General features: G+C 36.1%; 3 protein-coding genes and 2 long non-coding RNA genes across 6 annotated transcripts; 3 read left to right on the top strand and 2 right to left on the bottom strand.

Annotated features, from left to right (window-relative positions):
* The first annotated feature begins 148 nt into the window (after positions 1-148).
* On the top strand, positions 149-1,726 carry LOC125490846. The gene is made up of 7 exons (XM_048631209.1): positions 149-246; positions 355-464; positions 590-821; positions 954-1,037; positions 1,130-1,303; positions 1,395-1,512; positions 1,692-1,726. The coding sequence occupies exons 1-7, from the start codon at positions 181-183 to the stop codon at positions 1,724-1,726; spliced, it is 819 nt and encodes a 272-aa protein (XP_048487166.1). The 5' UTR covers positions 149-180.
* A 1,088-nt stretch (positions 1,727-2,814) lies between these two features.
* LOC125488593 lies at positions 2,815-3,883 on the bottom strand. The gene is made up of 2 exons (XM_048631207.1): positions 3,189-3,883; positions 2,815-2,993 (listed from the first exon to the last, which is right to left on the bottom strand). Exons 1-2 carry the CDS (start codon positions 3,793-3,795, stop codon positions 2,815-2,817), a joined length of 786 nt encoding a protein of 261 aa, XP_048487164.1. The 5' UTR covers positions 3,796-3,883.
* A 572-nt stretch (positions 3,884-4,455) lies between these two features.
* On the top strand, positions 4,456-6,033 carry LOC125490845. The gene is made up of 7 exons (XM_048631206.1): positions 4,456-4,553; positions 4,662-4,771; positions 4,897-5,128; positions 5,261-5,344; positions 5,437-5,610; positions 5,702-5,819; positions 5,999-6,033. The coding sequence occupies exons 1-7, from the start codon at positions 4,488-4,490 to the stop codon at positions 6,031-6,033; spliced, it is 819 nt and encodes a 272-aa protein (XP_048487163.1). The 5' UTR covers positions 4,456-4,487.
* A 1,585-nt stretch (positions 6,034-7,618) lies between these two features.
* Positions 7,619-9,683, top strand: LOC125490880. 2 transcript variants are annotated; one of them, XR_007267947.1, is made up of 3 exons: positions 7,619-8,082; positions 8,624-8,783; positions 9,561-9,683. It is a non-coding gene; the product is annotated as an uncharacterized LOC125490880 (long non-coding RNA). The 2 variants fall into 2 exon arrangements; XR_007267946.1 differs by having other exon boundaries at positions 7,619-8,783.
* A 584-nt stretch (positions 9,684-10,267) lies between these two features.
* LOC125490881 lies at positions 10,268-11,040 on the bottom strand. Its single transcript, XR_007267948.1, has 2 exons — positions 10,749-11,040; positions 10,268-10,616 (listed from the first exon to the last, which is right to left on the bottom strand). It is a non-coding gene; the product is annotated as an uncharacterized LOC125490881 (long non-coding RNA).
* Between the last annotated feature and the right edge of the window lie 4,444 nt (positions 11,041-15,484).

The following is a 15,484-nucleotide window of genomic DNA, read 5'->3' as shown; positions in this document are numbered from 1 at the left end:
CATTACAATTGGCATTTGACAGTTGATAGTGACATTGACATTCATTTCATATTTCATTACTTATTTTTGTTTTGGTCAGTTTCCTTACAAATTATTATAGATTAAATAGATTTATCGCCTTGTTCAGTGCTGTGCCTTCGTTCATTATCTGAGCCCCGACTCCCGACTATCATTAGAAAAATGGAAGGAATACCGAAGCCACTTGTAAAGAAAAGTAGGAGCGCAAACTGGCTTACCGAAGAAAAGGTACGAACTCTTTCTACTACTTACGGGATTGGTTTATTACGTACTCATTTCAATAAATTTGTGTTTACCAACAGTTGAGATGTCACAGCCTGTTATTCTTTATTATAGGAGCTATTGAAGACGTTGGTGAAGGAGCAGGTATCAGTCATCGAAAATAAAAACACGGATGCCAACACCAATAAAAAGAAAACCGATGCCTGGAACAAACTTTGTTCTACGTAAGTATCTACATGTGGAATGTGTATGTCACGGAAGTACTCTTTAATAATTTAGAAAATCTTTATGAGATATGTAATAGAAAACCCTAATGAGCCTGAGATTTATAAGTATGTATATTTTACAGATTCAATGAAGTGAACAGCACTGGGCTACCACGTACTGTAAAGAATTTAAAGACCCAGTGGTCTATGATAAAAATGGACAAGAAAAAAGAGCTATCCAAAGAAAGAAAATCGATTATGAAAACTGGGGGTGGCAGCCAGTCACCAGTCAACCACGACGATGATGAGTTACTGAGCTGGCTGCCAAATGAGTTTGTTGTCGACTCAAATGAATTTGACAGCGACTCAGTCAGAGTAAGAAATGCCTTTTTAAAGAAATAGTGGTGTCATGCATGTTTTGACTTGCAGATATTAAGTTGCACACAACAGAGACCACTGAAATAGTTAGGAAATTAACATACATTAATATTTAGTGTTCTTTTTCAGGCTAATATACCTGCAGAGACACCAGCAAAGGCACCATCTCCGCTTATAGAAGTAATTTATGTGGTGTCTCCTGAAGCTGTAGAAGTATGTATACATATTTACTTTAAAATCTTATTGCATTCATCTCATTGTGAAAAATGTATTTATAAGATTACCCAACTGTTTGCTCCTTACAGAATAATGACAATATAGAAATGGACACCTTATTGTCCACCCAGCTACCCCTCACTGAGAGCCACCCACAGCCGGAGACTACACACACAGCGCCTACCCCCAAACAACCTAACCCCAAACGCTCAAAGGGTAGTAAGAGGAAACGGCAAAATAAATTGAATGAGGACAATGAAAATGTAAGTGTATTTTTTGATATTATACAGGTACCATTTGCATTTTTTGTTAGAATGATGAAGATGTATTAATAATATGTATTATTATTTACAGATAGATCTAAATAAGCCTATGGAGACATTAATTGCGATGCAATTAAAAAATGAGGAAAAGAGATCTAGGATTCTCCACTTACAAGAAATTTTTTGGGAAAAAAAATGTGGTTCTTTAGGTATGTACAAATTTTTGTTTATTATCTAAAATTATTTCTTATGAAATTTTGTCTTGCAATATTTCCAGCTATGTTTCGATCATTTTCATTTCTCTCCTCTGGGTTGTTTCTGCCTGCCTCAATGTTATCCATGATATCTGAAAATACAAGGCATATTTAAATGAACAATTCTTTTCCAGATTTGAAGACGGCAACAGAGGAAGATTGTAATTAAAAATTATAATTAATTAAGAATTATTTATAAGACTGATTATTTATACAACAATTATATGTGATTATTCTGTGATTTTAGTAAACTTAATTAATAATTTAATAGCTAGTTATAATTTAGATTGAAAAAAATAAAAAACTCCCATAATTACATTAGTTTATTTTCTGTTAGCCCCTTAAAAAACTTAGTAACACTTACCAACATGATCAGCCATATCTATGGCAATATTATGCAGTACTGCAAGTGCCATGATGACCACTTTTCCATTTTGCAATGAAATAGGTAGTCCATGTAGGAGGCATCGGAATCTCTGTTTCCACACCCCGAAACACCTTTCTACGGTGTTTCTTGTTGCGATTTGTGCCTCATTATATCTTTCTTCTTGTGGTGTGCGTGGATTGGGCACAGGCGTGAACAGATAAGGAGTACAAGCATAGCCCGAATCTCCAAGTAATCTGCCATTCATAGCATTATGCTCAAAGCGATCTTTGATGCTGGACTCATTGAAGATTCGGGCATCATGCGTACTCCCTCTCCATCTAGCCACAATATCCATGATCCGCAGCCTGGCATCACACACAACCTGAAAGTAGAAAGACATATTACTGTTTTTTTTTTATTAAGTCACATTACTATTGATTATGAGTTACATGAGACAATATTAAAAGAGTGGTTGCCCCAAACTTGATTAGCACAAGACAAAGGCTCAGTGAAAACAAAATGGGTAGGTACATTCCACAAATAATTATTAAAACAGTAGTAAGGTATACTGAATTTTAGTCACCTGAACATTCAATGAGTAATATCCCTTCCTATTGATGTAGTATTGTGCCATATCTCCACCAGTTTTTTTAATTTTGATGTGTGTGCAATCTATTGCCCCAATTACATTTGGGAAGTTCCTGATTGCTCGGAACTCCCTCATCACCTGCTCTTGTTCCTGCAGCGTGTTGGGCATGGCAATGAACTGGTCACTTAATCGGGCAAGAGCTCTTGCTACTCTAGCGCAAATGCGGCATACAGTAGCTTGGCTTATGCCATGAAGCTCACCACTGTCATCCTGAACCTGGGTGATGGGAAATGGTCCAAGTTTAGGAAGGCACTTTAGAAGGTATGATACTTGCCTGTTTCTTCTTGGCAGGTGGCATGGTGAAGTCTAGCACCGTCTTCTCGCGGAACCTCGGCAGCACAGCCTGGAATACCTCCGAGTTCTTCTCCCCCTCACTGTTCTCCACCGATGTCTTGTTCCAGACTGTTAGCTCTAGTTTACCTGTAATGATTTTATGAAAAGAAATGAGTTTTGTTGTCATCTTCACTTCTTCACTTTTAATTCTGACATAACCTAAAGTTGGCTGTATTATCTGTGGCACAGGTCCTCTTCCAATGAAGGAAAGGTTTAAGATTAAGGTGGATAAATAGCAAGTAACTAAAACTATTAAATAACAAACAGACCAAAAATACACACCAGTCTGACTATGCTTCACATGTCTCAGCACAATAGACCTCCTTGACCCGACCGCCTCCCCAGACTTGGGGCTCAGGCCCTCATCAGCAACCTTTAGGCGGTCCAGACACAACTTATTCCAGGTTCTAAGCATTCTCACGTCTGCACCATCATGTTTAACCAACTTGACCGGCAAACACAATGGATCCTCGTAATCCGGGATCTTTATGTCAAGTTTTCTCCGTGACTCTATGTCTTTCGGCTCAATAGCATTAGGCTCGGATATCGAGGTGGCTTGTTTTGGTTGCTGAGCCTTCGGTGTGGTGGCCTGAAGAGATTTGTTTCCGCCGGACTTATTAAGGCTTTGGCGGGATCTGTTGGGTCTCTTCGCCGGCCTTAAGTCCTCAGAAGGATCGTAATCGGATCCGGCATTATCATACACACGCTTTTTCTTCGAGGACCGCTCAACGAGCAATGGTTTTGCTGTAGCATCCGGGATAGAGGTTAGCTTTTCAAGTGCCGGCTTTAACACCACTTCAGGGACCACCGGGAGCGCGGTTTGAATGCACTTCTCCACGATGTCGGCATCTTCGTCTAAATATTCTATTTCCCCGTCTGATTCAGTCATGTTTGCAAAATTTAATTGAAATACACACGCAAACAAAAACAAAATTCACAGCTCGCAACACAGAACATTATTTGGAACTTTTGACAGCATCTGACAGCTAGAGAGAGAGAGTCTAGAGCAGCTATACTCAAACTGCGGCCCGCGGGCCGCATGTGGCCCGCCGAGCCTTTATCAGTGGCCCGCGTGCCATGAGAGATATTAGAGGATATACATTCTGTCATAGACTAACAGTCAAATTCATAGAAAATAGTTAAGAAACATTTGATGTGCATTTTAGTTCCGACACTCTTTAAGGATAAAAGAGTGTTGTAAGTGAAGGTGATTCATAGACATCTAAAAATCCTGTTTTAACTAATACACCGTTGTTATACAGATTACAATACGAATGAGCGGCAACGTCGCATTTCATTGCACCAGAGACAATATATTTTGTTTTTTTTGTAATGCTGTATAATTGAAAAGCCGTTTTTTATTGTGGTTCGCTCTAAGGCTATGGATATTTAATTTTTCTGCATTACAATTGGCATTTGACAGTTGATAGTGACATTGACATTCATTTCATATTTCATTACTTATTTTTGTTTTGGTCAGTTTCCTTACAAATTATTATAGATTAAATAGATTTATCGCCTTGTTCAGTGCTGTGCCTTCGTTCATTATCTGAGCCCCGACTCCCGACTATCATTAGAAAAATGGAAGGAATACCGAAGCCACTTGTAAAGAAAAGTAGGAGCGCAAACTGGCTTACCGAAGAAAAGGTACGAACTCTTTCTACTACTTACGGGATTGGTTTATTACGTACTCATTTCAATAAATTTGTGTTTACCAACAGTTGAGATGTCACAGCCTGTTATTCTTTATTATAGGAGCTATTGAAGACGTTGGTGAAGGAGCAGGTATCAGTCATCGAAAATAAAAACACGGATGCCAACACCAATAAAAAGAAAACCGATGCCTGGAACAAACTTTGTTCTACGTAAGTATCTACATGTGGAATGTGTATGTCACGGAAGTACTCTTTAATAATTTAGAAAATCTTTATGAGATATGTAATAGAAAACCCTAATGAGCCTGAGATTTATAAGTATGTATATTTTACAGATTCAATGAAGTGAACAGCACTGGGCTACCACGTACTGTAAAGAATTTAAAGACCCAGTGGTCTATGATAAAAATGGACAAGAAAAAAGAGCTATCCAAAGAAAGAAAATCGATTATGAAAACTGGGGGTGGCAGCCAGTCACCAGTCAACCACGACGATGATGAGATACTGAGCTGGCTGCCAAATGAGTTTGTTGTCGACTCAAATGAATTTGACAGCGACTCAGTCAGAGTAAGAAATGCCTTTTTAAAGAAATAGTGGTGTCATGCATGTTTTGACTTGCAGATATTAAGTTGCACACAACAGAGACCACTGAAATAGTTAGGAAATTAACATACATTAATATTTAGTGTTCTTTTTCAGGCTAATATACCTGCAGAGACACCAGCAAAGGCACCATCTCCGCTTATAGAAGTAATTTATGTGGTGTCTCCTGAAGCTGTAGAAGTATGTATACATATTTACTTTAAAATCTTATTGCATTCATCTCATTGTGAAAAATGTATTTATAAGATTACCCAACTGTTTGCTCCTTACAGAATAATGACAATATAGAAATGGACACCTTATTGTCCACCCAGCTACCCCTCACTGAGAGCCACCCACAGCCGGAGACTACACACACAGCGCCTACCCCCAAACAACCTAACCCCAAACGCTCAAAGGGTAGTAAGAGGAAACGGCAAAATAAATTGAATGAGGACAATGAAAATGTAAGTGTATTTTTTGATATTATACAGGTACCATTTGCATTTTTTGTTAGAATGATGAAGATGTATTAATAATATGTATTATTATTTACAGATAGATCTAAATAAGCCTATGGAGACATTAATTGCGATGCAATTAAAAAATGAGGAAAAGAGATCTAGGATTCTCCACTTACAAGAAATTTTTTGGGAAAAAAAATGTGGTTCTTTAGGTATGTACAAATTTTTGTTTATTATCTAAAATTATTTCTTATGAAATTTTGTCTTGCAATATTTCCAGCTATGTTTCGATCATTTTCATTTCTCTCCTCTGGGTTGTTTCTGCCTGCCTCAATGTTATCCATGATATCTGAAAATACAAGGCATATTTAAATGAATAATTCTTTTCCAGATTTGAAGACGGCAACAGAGGAAGATTGTAATTAAAAATTATAATTAATTAAGAATTATTTATAAGACTGATTATTTATACAACAATTATATGTGATTATTCTGTGATTTTAGTAAACTTAATTAATAATTTAATAGCTAGTTATAATTTAGATTGAAAAAAATAAAAAACTCCCATAATTACATTAGTTTATTTTCTGTTAGCCCCTTAAAAAACTTAGTAACACTTACCAACATGATCAGCCATATCTATGGCAATATTATGCAGTACTGCAAGTGCCATGATGACCACTTTTCCATTTTGCAATGAAATAGGTAGTCCATGTAGGAGGCATCGGAATCTCTGTTTCCACACCCCGAAACACCTTTCTACGGTGTTTCTTGTTGCGATTTGTGCCTCATTATATCTTTCTTCTTGTGGTGTGCGTGGATTGGGCACAGGCGTGAACAGATAAGGAGTACAAGCATAGCCCGAATCTCCAAGTAATCTGCCATTCATAGCATTATGCTCAAAGCGATCTTTGATGCTGGACTCATTGAAGATTCGGGCATCATGCGTACTCCCTCTCCATCTAGCCACAATATCCATGATCCGCAGCCTGGCATCACACACAACCTGAAAGTAGAAAGACATATTACTGTTTTTTTTTTATTAAGTCACATTACTATTGATTATGAGTTACATGAGACAATATTAAAAGAGTGGTTGCCCCAAACTTGATTAGCACAAGACAAAGGCTCAGTGAAAACAAAATGGGTAGGTACATTCCACAAATAATTATTAAAACAGTAGTAAGGTATACTGAATTTTAGTCACCTGAACATTCAATGAGTAATATCCCTTCCTATTGATGTAGTATTGTGCCATATCTCCACCAGTTTTTTTAATTTTGATGTGTGTGCAATCTATTGCCCCAATTACATTTGGGAAGTTCCTGATTGCTCGGAACTCCCTCATCACCTGCTCTTGTTCCTGCAGCGTGTTGGGCATGGCAATGAACTGGTCACTTAATCGGGCAAGAGCTCTTGCTACTCTAGCGCAAATGCGGCATACAGTAGCTTGGCTTATGCCATGAAGCTCACCACTGTCATCCTGAACCTGAAATTATTTAAATAAAAAATTTGTTATTGTGGGTGAAATACGTATACAATTATTACATTAAAATATGAACTCTGTACAGGGTGTACATGGCTTTTCTTCACACGAGATGTCCTCTATGTAATACCTATCGCCTTATAGTGAGATTTTCTTTTGTGAGGCAAGGAAAATAAAGAGGCAGAAATGGTCAGCATAATTACATCATTCACATCCTCACTCAGATGGAAACACACTTTCTCTACTAACCTCATTCCTCGCCCAGCACCGCAATGCTGTCAGCACCTGTAGCTCAGGGGATACTGCCAACCCTCTTGGCCCTCGCGTAATTTCATGGCGAACTAAATGGGTAATACGCCGTACAGTATCTTTGTTAAATCGATATCTTTTTTTAAACTCAATGTCGTCCAGAGTAAAAGGGTCTTTTCTTCGCCGGTACACCTTTCTCCTACGTCGCACTCTATTGGCATCAATTCGAGCTATCAGCTGTATGTTAATGAGATTGTTCATCACATCCATCACTGAATCACTGCAGCCTTACTCCCAGCGATGAGTGGCTGAATCGATTTCAACAAGATCGCTGATTTCGTACTCCCACCGCACATTTTTGCGGCTCATTGTGTTATGACGTCACGCAAACCGTTCAGTGAAAATTATAGCGTTACTAAGCTAGAAATTCGCACCACGAGCTCATCATGAGCTCATCACACAGAGTAGATTATATGTCAAAGTTGCGACTCAACGCCTCTTTGAAAAAAGTTCCTATTCTTGCAACGCAAAGCCATTACAATGGCTAATTTTTCCTATTTTTGTAAGAAAAAGAGCCTGTAATTACACCTACAAAGTGATGTGAAAGTAGTAACTGAGTATACGTGAGGATTGCAAACCAGTCTCCCTGGATATTTAAAGCATATTTAAAGGAGTTGACGGACAATTTGATTAAAGACTTTAGCTTCATGAAACTAGCTGATTTGAGCGTAACAAATAAGGTGAGTATCCACGAACATAATAGAGGTACATGTAAAAGTTTCTTCAACTAAAGGCGGTGATCCATTCGCGAGCAAAACCTCCAATAACCTCTAAGTCCGCGGTCTAAAAAACCTCCAACGATGTTACAAAAAGCACGCCACGACTTTGCCAATGATGAGAGTAGACTGTTTGGTTCGCTAATGGATCACCAACGAGATTCGACAAGCCAACAATCTATACCGTCGCCTCGCCAATGGATGACCGCCTTAACTCTCATGTTCTTAAGGCATGAAGAAGAAGCCTTAAAGGAAATATCCTTCAAAACAAAGACAAACCTTCTTTTACCATTGTTGTAGTCCTATGGCACCCCAGAGGTGTCATAAAATCTGCCACCTATCTATGTTTAAACCACCTATGTCTGGTCTCGCTCCAGCTAAGTCCAGTGGCTAACAATATATACCTACTAATAATAATAATAATAAGATAAACCTTCCTATACTATCATAATGTCTGTAACCTAAACCCCATGATATCTACTAACCAGAATTTTGGTATTTGTAGGTTTTTACTGCGTTGCAACTGGCTCCAGACTGGAATTTATAACCAAGACTAAATATTCAAGTGCCTATGTGAAGTACCTACTTAACAACAAGTTGTATTAAGATCTTATGAAGTTAATACCTACATAAGAAACTAAATTGGCATATCATTCTGCTACTGAGTAAGTCACTTAAGCTGATTTCAATTTATTTGTAGCAAAAAAGATATGAAATACTACCCTAGCACAAACACTTTAATTTTATGATGCACTGACAGTATGAAAAATAATTTACTTGGCTTGCTTATCTAGATTCTATATCTATAAAATATTATTTGATTCATCTGTTTTCTAAGTACCTTAGGATTAAACTGTAGTGCTGTGGTGGGTATCTTTTGTAGTTAAAAAAATATACCTATGCTGGCTCAATCTCCACCTACTACAGTAACTACAGAAACAAGACTATCTATTCTTGGACCAACAGAACGCCTATCTCAGCTATTGGAACACCCAGGCTTGCTGCTCCATTTTACTCGAGAGCTAGGCTGGCTGAGCTAAAATTAAGGGGATATGTACAAAGGTTCCACTCAAGAGAGCCACGTACAGGAGCTTCGCCACCTCTCAGAATAGAATAGAATAGAAAATCTACTAAATAAAGTTGTATCAATACCTTGATAGTACAGTCAGCAATAGATATTTATGCCACCACAGCAACAAAAATTTAATCCTCATGGGTGGAATAATAATATTTTATCAATACTTACTAACTTAAGTATTACTTACCTTAATATTAGTTATCCTTATTTTTCATGTTACATAAATATTACATATCAATTGTCATAATATCTAAGGGCTTGCGTTGGGGTGGCATACATATCTCTTTGGCTGACTGTACAATATATTATTATTATATCCTAACCTATAGAATTACTATTAATCTATATTCCTATCTTATTTCAGATAATCAGAAAGCAGTTTTTTAGCTAATAGAAGAGAAGCTTATGCTTGATATTTCAGAACACTGATAATAATTGTGATGTGATTTAATATATGATACTTAATAAACACAAAATACAGCAAAAACCATGTTTCATTTCATTATTTAAATGTTGATGTTGCACTTGACTAAGAGGTCATTCATGATACTATTGATTTATAAAGGCTTGATAGGAAGTATTCCTTCTTAAGAGTCCAGCAATGATAACATTGCAACATGGAAGAAATTGTATAAGTAGGTAACATTGTAAGTTGTACTTTTAATATATGGATACCTACCATATCTTCCTCATTCCTTAGCAGACTTGAGGCCCTGTATACTTACTTTTACCTGTTGCAATGTAATACCCTTGTAATCACCTACTGAGTAGAGTGGCAAGACAGTACTATCTTAAACCATTCCGTGGATCACAATTTAACAGTGCTCAGCGGAGGACACTGTCTCGGGCCGCTCTACTTGGTGGTGTAATCAGGGTGTTAGCATTATCTGCTTTATGAAGATTAGGTAGACACATTTTTTATGTTTAAAGCAGGGTTTACTTACATGATAACATTGTGTTTTTACATAAGCAGACACTTGGTCCATGCATAATGTTACAACTATTACTAGTTATTACTGCTTTTTCTTAGAACTGCTTTAAACATAAAGAATAAAAAATAAAACAGCCGCATTCAACTTTTAATATGATTAATACATTACGAGTAATCGTTTATAGAGTTTACAATGCATGAGTCTAATAAGTACACACCTAAACTATGATCACTTACGACTTAGGTACGAACTTTTGGATTTCGATATGATTATGGAATTGTATTAAGTATGTGGTTGAAAGCACGATCTTAGAGTATGGGTTTGCACTTATTATTCAGAAATATTATCACGGTACAAGATATTTTCAGTATTTCACTGTAATTGTAGGTTATGTTGAGTATTTTTTCAATAAATTTCCGCCTTGAGTTAAAACTTTCACAAGATATTTCCTTGGCTATACGGTGACACGCAACGTCTTCTTCTTCTTTCTGTAAACAATGATTGATAGTTTAATATCTATAACTTTGTAACAAATTATCGTAATATTTTATCGGTCTATTTTATAAATCGAGTCGATCTGAGTCTGCAACTTAACCACTCCATCAGAATACTATACTTACGTCATATTATTATGTATTTAGTGCTAAAATATCTATTTAAATAAGGAAATTCCATTTGTAATTTTGTTTTATCATTGTTATTGTAAGTTGTATGAATGAAGTGGAGGGAGTGCAGTGTTGCCGCAACGGAGTTCTCAAAACGCACATATCCAGCGCTGAAAACGTACATTTAGGGTTAAAACCGTACATGAGCTGTTTTTTTACTAAAATCACTCAATTTAGCTTTTCCAGCTCTTTCGCACCTGCTCGTCAGCAGAAGTACTATATTTTAATAGATTTTAGTCGTGAGAAACGTACACACGGCAACGTCAAATAGTCGGCAGGGCACACTAACGTAGTGTATATGTGCACACTAACGTTGTCTATGTGTGCATAAACGCAGAAATCGGTTTACACACCAGTAACAAACCACACACACACACACACAACAGCACAAACGAGTTTGCGCGTAGGCAAACGCCCGTATACCAGCTGTGACATAAAATATCAACCGGTAGTGTTAGTGAAATAGTTATAAAATTGATGTGAAGCAAAATTTCACTACCTGTGTCTAAACACTTCATAGCTCATTGGTAGAATGTTGGACTAATGAAACATAGGTCGTGAGTTCGAGTCCACGGATGGTTATTTTTATTTAACTTAATTCAAATTTTGCGTTAATTTAAACACTGTTGAGTATAAAATTAATATATTTGAAACTGACAAATGACTACAAGCTGCATAGCTGTCGACTATTTCTCTTCGCCAAAAATATATGATTCGTTCTTCATTTGAGAATTAAAACCATTCTACCCTCATACAATATGAATAAACGAAATTTGTTTTTAGTTTTAGTTTCAATTCACCTCTGCGTCTGCAAAGTGATTCACTTTGTGATTTGTCAATTTAATTAATTACTCTTCGCAGTCAGTATGGAAAGTCACTTAACCATGTTCAAAAAGGCGGAGATAATCGTATTTATATGAACAAAACATTAAAATTAGTGAAATCGCAAGACGTTTAACGGTAAGTAACATAGAATTGTAAATATTTTATTTGACTGTTAGAATATTTGTATTTGTATAAGCTAAGTATTTGTTTTTTTTTGTTTGCAGAGGAGAACTGTTCAATTATGGGTTCACCGATACGCAGATTCGGGACATGTAGACAGTAGTCGTCTATACGGATGCATCACCACGCCATCGAGATATCGTAGCTGCACATAGCGCTGATCCGTTCTGCAGCACCCGTTCTACGGCCACAACACATAATCTATCCCTACAAACCGTACGGGTTCACTTGCGTGCTGCTGGGTTGCGGTGTCGGAAGCCGACGAAGAAAATTGCTCTAACCGATCAGATCCGACGATGTCGAAACAGAGTGCGTTTTGCGACTGACTATTTTAAACTTTGATTGGTGCAACAATGTGGTGATATTTAGTGATGAAAAGACCTTTAAGTCAGACAAGGATGGATGGTAAGATATTATGGCGAAAAAGTGATGAAAATTATAGTTATTGGGGTTAGCTCAGTAATTTTTATTTTTTCATTTGTATAAGATTTTAGTTATTTTGTTAAATACTTATTATTATTTACAATTATGGGTAAGCCATGTGTTAATGATGTTATTGTTACTGAGGTTGGAATAAGTTATCTTATTTCTAGCTAATTAACATGTTGATTCATATAACTAATGACTTGCCTATTTACTTTAGTAAAACAGCCAGTCCATCCTTTTCTGTAGTTTATTATGATTTAAAACTGCTAATTGAAATTTTTCCTTATTAATATAAACTACAACTATGTTTTAAAACGAAAAACAACAAAAACGTAACATCCTTACCCCCTTATTCATAGAGAAGTTACAGAACGTTTTAACTAATAAACTGTTTTGTCCCTCTCCGACAAAGAACAATTTGTTCTTTGACTTTAGTTTTGATTATTGTAACTTTTCTATGAATAAGGGGGTTAATGTTTATGTTACGGCAAGAATAAATTTTGTAATTTTAACACTTAATAACTTGTTTCATTTACTTTCTGTGTTGCTTTTATTCGTATTTACTACAATACTATTATTAGCCATATTAAAAATAAATTAAATCTATAAAAAAAAAACAAAAAAGGAATTTTGTAAGTTCAGAGGGATTTGAACCACCATACCGATTATTGTAAATCTTGTATCATACCAACTGAGCCATTCAATCTATTACAATGCATTGCAAAATTTTGCTTCATATCATAAAAACAATGAATCATTGTCACTGGCACAACTACATGCTTACAATATCCGTGTGTGGGTTGCCCAGAACTAAATAATTACGTCGACGTCGCCGACACACACATACACTACCTACGTTAGTGTGCCCTGCCAACCATTTAACGTTGCCGTGTGTACCTATATTTATTATAGCATTTTAAAAAGTGTTACAATGTCCTAAAACCTTCAGAGTAGGTACCCCGCAGTTTTATGTATGATATACTTATACTCATTGTAATCATGTAATAATCATATTGGTTGAGAAAATAATCATACAAGAAAATCAAAATCGTAACTAATTGTGGTTAATAATTTTTTTGCTGCGATTCCAAAAAAAATACGTAAAATAGTCCATAAACAAAGATTTTACACATGATAATCATGATATTGGAAGTTAAGTTTAAATGGTACATTACATGGACCAATTATATACACATTACACATGGGAGGCTAAAATAGTACGTCAAATGTGTAAAATGTACGCTAATGGCAACACTGAGGGAGTGTTTTCACAGGTTCACAGAGTATTTTGATTTTTAGTTTGAATGCGTTCAAAAGCCCCTAATTTCATATTTTAACGTTTACAAAGTTAAGTTTTTGTGAATAATAAGTAAAAAATGGCATGAGTGATGACTTTAACCTAGTGTTTAATAAGTATTTTAATTAATATTTTACTAACATTGAAAAAATAAAAACATAATATGGACTGATGATTACCGGATTTCTTATTTCAAGCTTCGCTAGTACTTCGAACGCACACCAATTTTTTCCTTGTCAGAGCGAGAAAAAACACAAGATCTTATACAATTTTATAGAGCGACATCTCTTTCTTTCACCTCTATTGAAATACGGAACGCAACATCGGCCTGATATCGGCTTACTTCGGCTACCGTTTCAAAAATAATCACTAGTCGTTTCTTGATATATTTTCTACGTTGTCCCTGGTCCGCGGCTCAGTCAAAACCGAGGTGGTGGTACCAACTGAATCGGCCTAAATTTTTCAACTGAGTTTTAATTGGCTTTTTTGGATAGCGACTATTAATCGCTGGGAGTAAGGCTGCTGACCACCGAAAACAATTATCACAGGGAGGAAACTAGAAGGAAGGCGCAGAGTGAACATAGGGAAAACAACACGAGGGAATGTGAAACCAATGTGAAACTTAAATTATCGGCTGTCAGTTGTCAATATCTCGTTAATATTCGTTATTAACCTTCGGCTAGATTCGGCTGGTAAAATATGCTTAAAGTTGGCTTAAAGAAGCCTCATCCTGATTGTAAATTTGAGATGTTTAGAATGCCGTTATAGTATGATTATAATGTCATTTGTCGTCTATGAATCATCTTTTTTTGGTTCTGCTTTGTAAACCCTCAGTAACGCTGTTTTAACGTGGACAAATTCTCTATGAATTCGACAGTAATATTGTGCATTCTGTTTAAAAATTATCAGGATTATATTCATAAAACAAAAAAAAAATGTTATTCATCCAAATTTATTTTATCACCTTCAAAGTTTGCTCCTTCAGAAACGATGCACATAAGTAGGTACACCCAATGATTTCAAAAGGAAGGAAACGCCCTTCAGAATATTTTACTGAAACTCTTTATACAAGAAAATAACTTTCATCTGTCATAATTTATTTGAACTACAACAGACAGACAACTGACGACTGAGCAGCATTGGCCCTAAAATGCATATTTTAGCGCCAACGCGTGGATGCCATTTTATTGAGTGGTTTGCTCAAAACATTTTTATAAACGCTGTTTTCAGAGTTGTGTTTAGTAGGTACTCGCGGCGATTTTCCTTATTGTCTTCTATCGATTGAAAACAGTGCCTCGAAGTTGTAATTTGAGTTTAGAAAAAAAAACTAGAGCCGTGAGCTGCAGCCATAAAATATCTGGTTAATATGGTGGATGCTCGATGGTATTTGTTGAGTGTTTGCTCAAAAATTTATTCACAATGATGATCCTTGTGCGAAAGGCGCGATATCGTGGTGCAAAATATTTTCTCGATTTTTTTCCGCAAATCTGGCCTTCTTGTTCTTCGTCGGATTTGCTGTATTAAATTCTACATAACCCGCAAATAATATTATTTTCCTACCGTTTGACTTTCTGGCTAGAATTCCGAGTGCACAACACCACAATAGTCAAAGAAAACAGTCAACATGATTTTAACTAACAATCGATAGAAGACAAAAAAGAAAATTCGCTGTGAATACTACACACAACTCTGGAAATAGCGTTTAAAAAAATGTTGTGATGATTGGATAATTCGTTGGCGGATGTGTATCGTTTCTAAAGAAGCATACTTTGAAGGTGATAAAATAAAATTTGGATTAATAACAATCATTTTTTGTTTTATTGATCCCGATAATGTTTACACAGAGTAGTATATGCATATGTTTTATTTATATTATTATTCGATAGTTTACATCGTTTTATAATAGTTAAATAAAAAAAATTGCTTGCGGCCCGCGACACCATGACTTAAACGTGTTTGTGGC

This window comes from Plutella xylostella, chromosome 28 (genome assembly GCF_932276165.1).
Source record: "Plutella xylostella chromosome 28, ilPluXylo3.1, whole genome shotgun sequence".
NCBI lineage: Eukaryota > Metazoa > Arthropoda > Insecta > Lepidoptera > Plutellidae > Plutella > Plutella xylostella.
This window is presented reverse-complemented; position numbering and strand designations above follow the sequence as displayed.

Excerpts from the sequence above, each read along its gene's own strand:
- LOC125490846 (XM_048631209.1), top strand. The coding sequence starts at position 181 with ATGGAAGGAATACCGAAGCCACTTGTAAAGAAAAGTAGGAGCGCAAAC. Across the intron at positions 1,038-1,129 it reads TGTCTCCTGAAGCTGTAGAA|AATAATGACAATATAGAAAT; the intron begins GTATGTATACAT and ends TGCTCCTTACAG. Across the intron at positions 1,304-1,394 it reads TGAATGAGGACAATGAAAAT|ATAGATCTAAATAAGCCTAT; the intron begins GTAAGTGTATTT and ends TATTATTTACAG.
- LOC125490845 (XM_048631206.1), top strand. The coding sequence starts at position 4,488 with ATGGAAGGAATACCGAAGCCACTTGTAAAGAAAAGTAGGAGCGCAAAC. Across the intron at positions 5,345-5,436 it reads TGTCTCCTGAAGCTGTAGAA|AATAATGACAATATAGAAAT; the intron begins GTATGTATACAT and ends TGCTCCTTACAG. Across the intron at positions 5,611-5,701 it reads TGAATGAGGACAATGAAAAT|ATAGATCTAAATAAGCCTAT; the intron begins GTAAGTGTATTT and ends TATTATTTACAG.
- LOC125488593 (XM_048631207.1), bottom strand. The coding sequence starts at position 3,795 with ATGACTGAATCAGACGGGGAAATAGAATATTTAGACGAAGATGCCGAC. Across the intron at positions 2,994-3,188 it reads TGTGAAGCATAGTCAGACTG|GTAAACTAGAGCTAACAGTC; the intron begins GTGTGTATTTTT and ends AAATCATTACAG.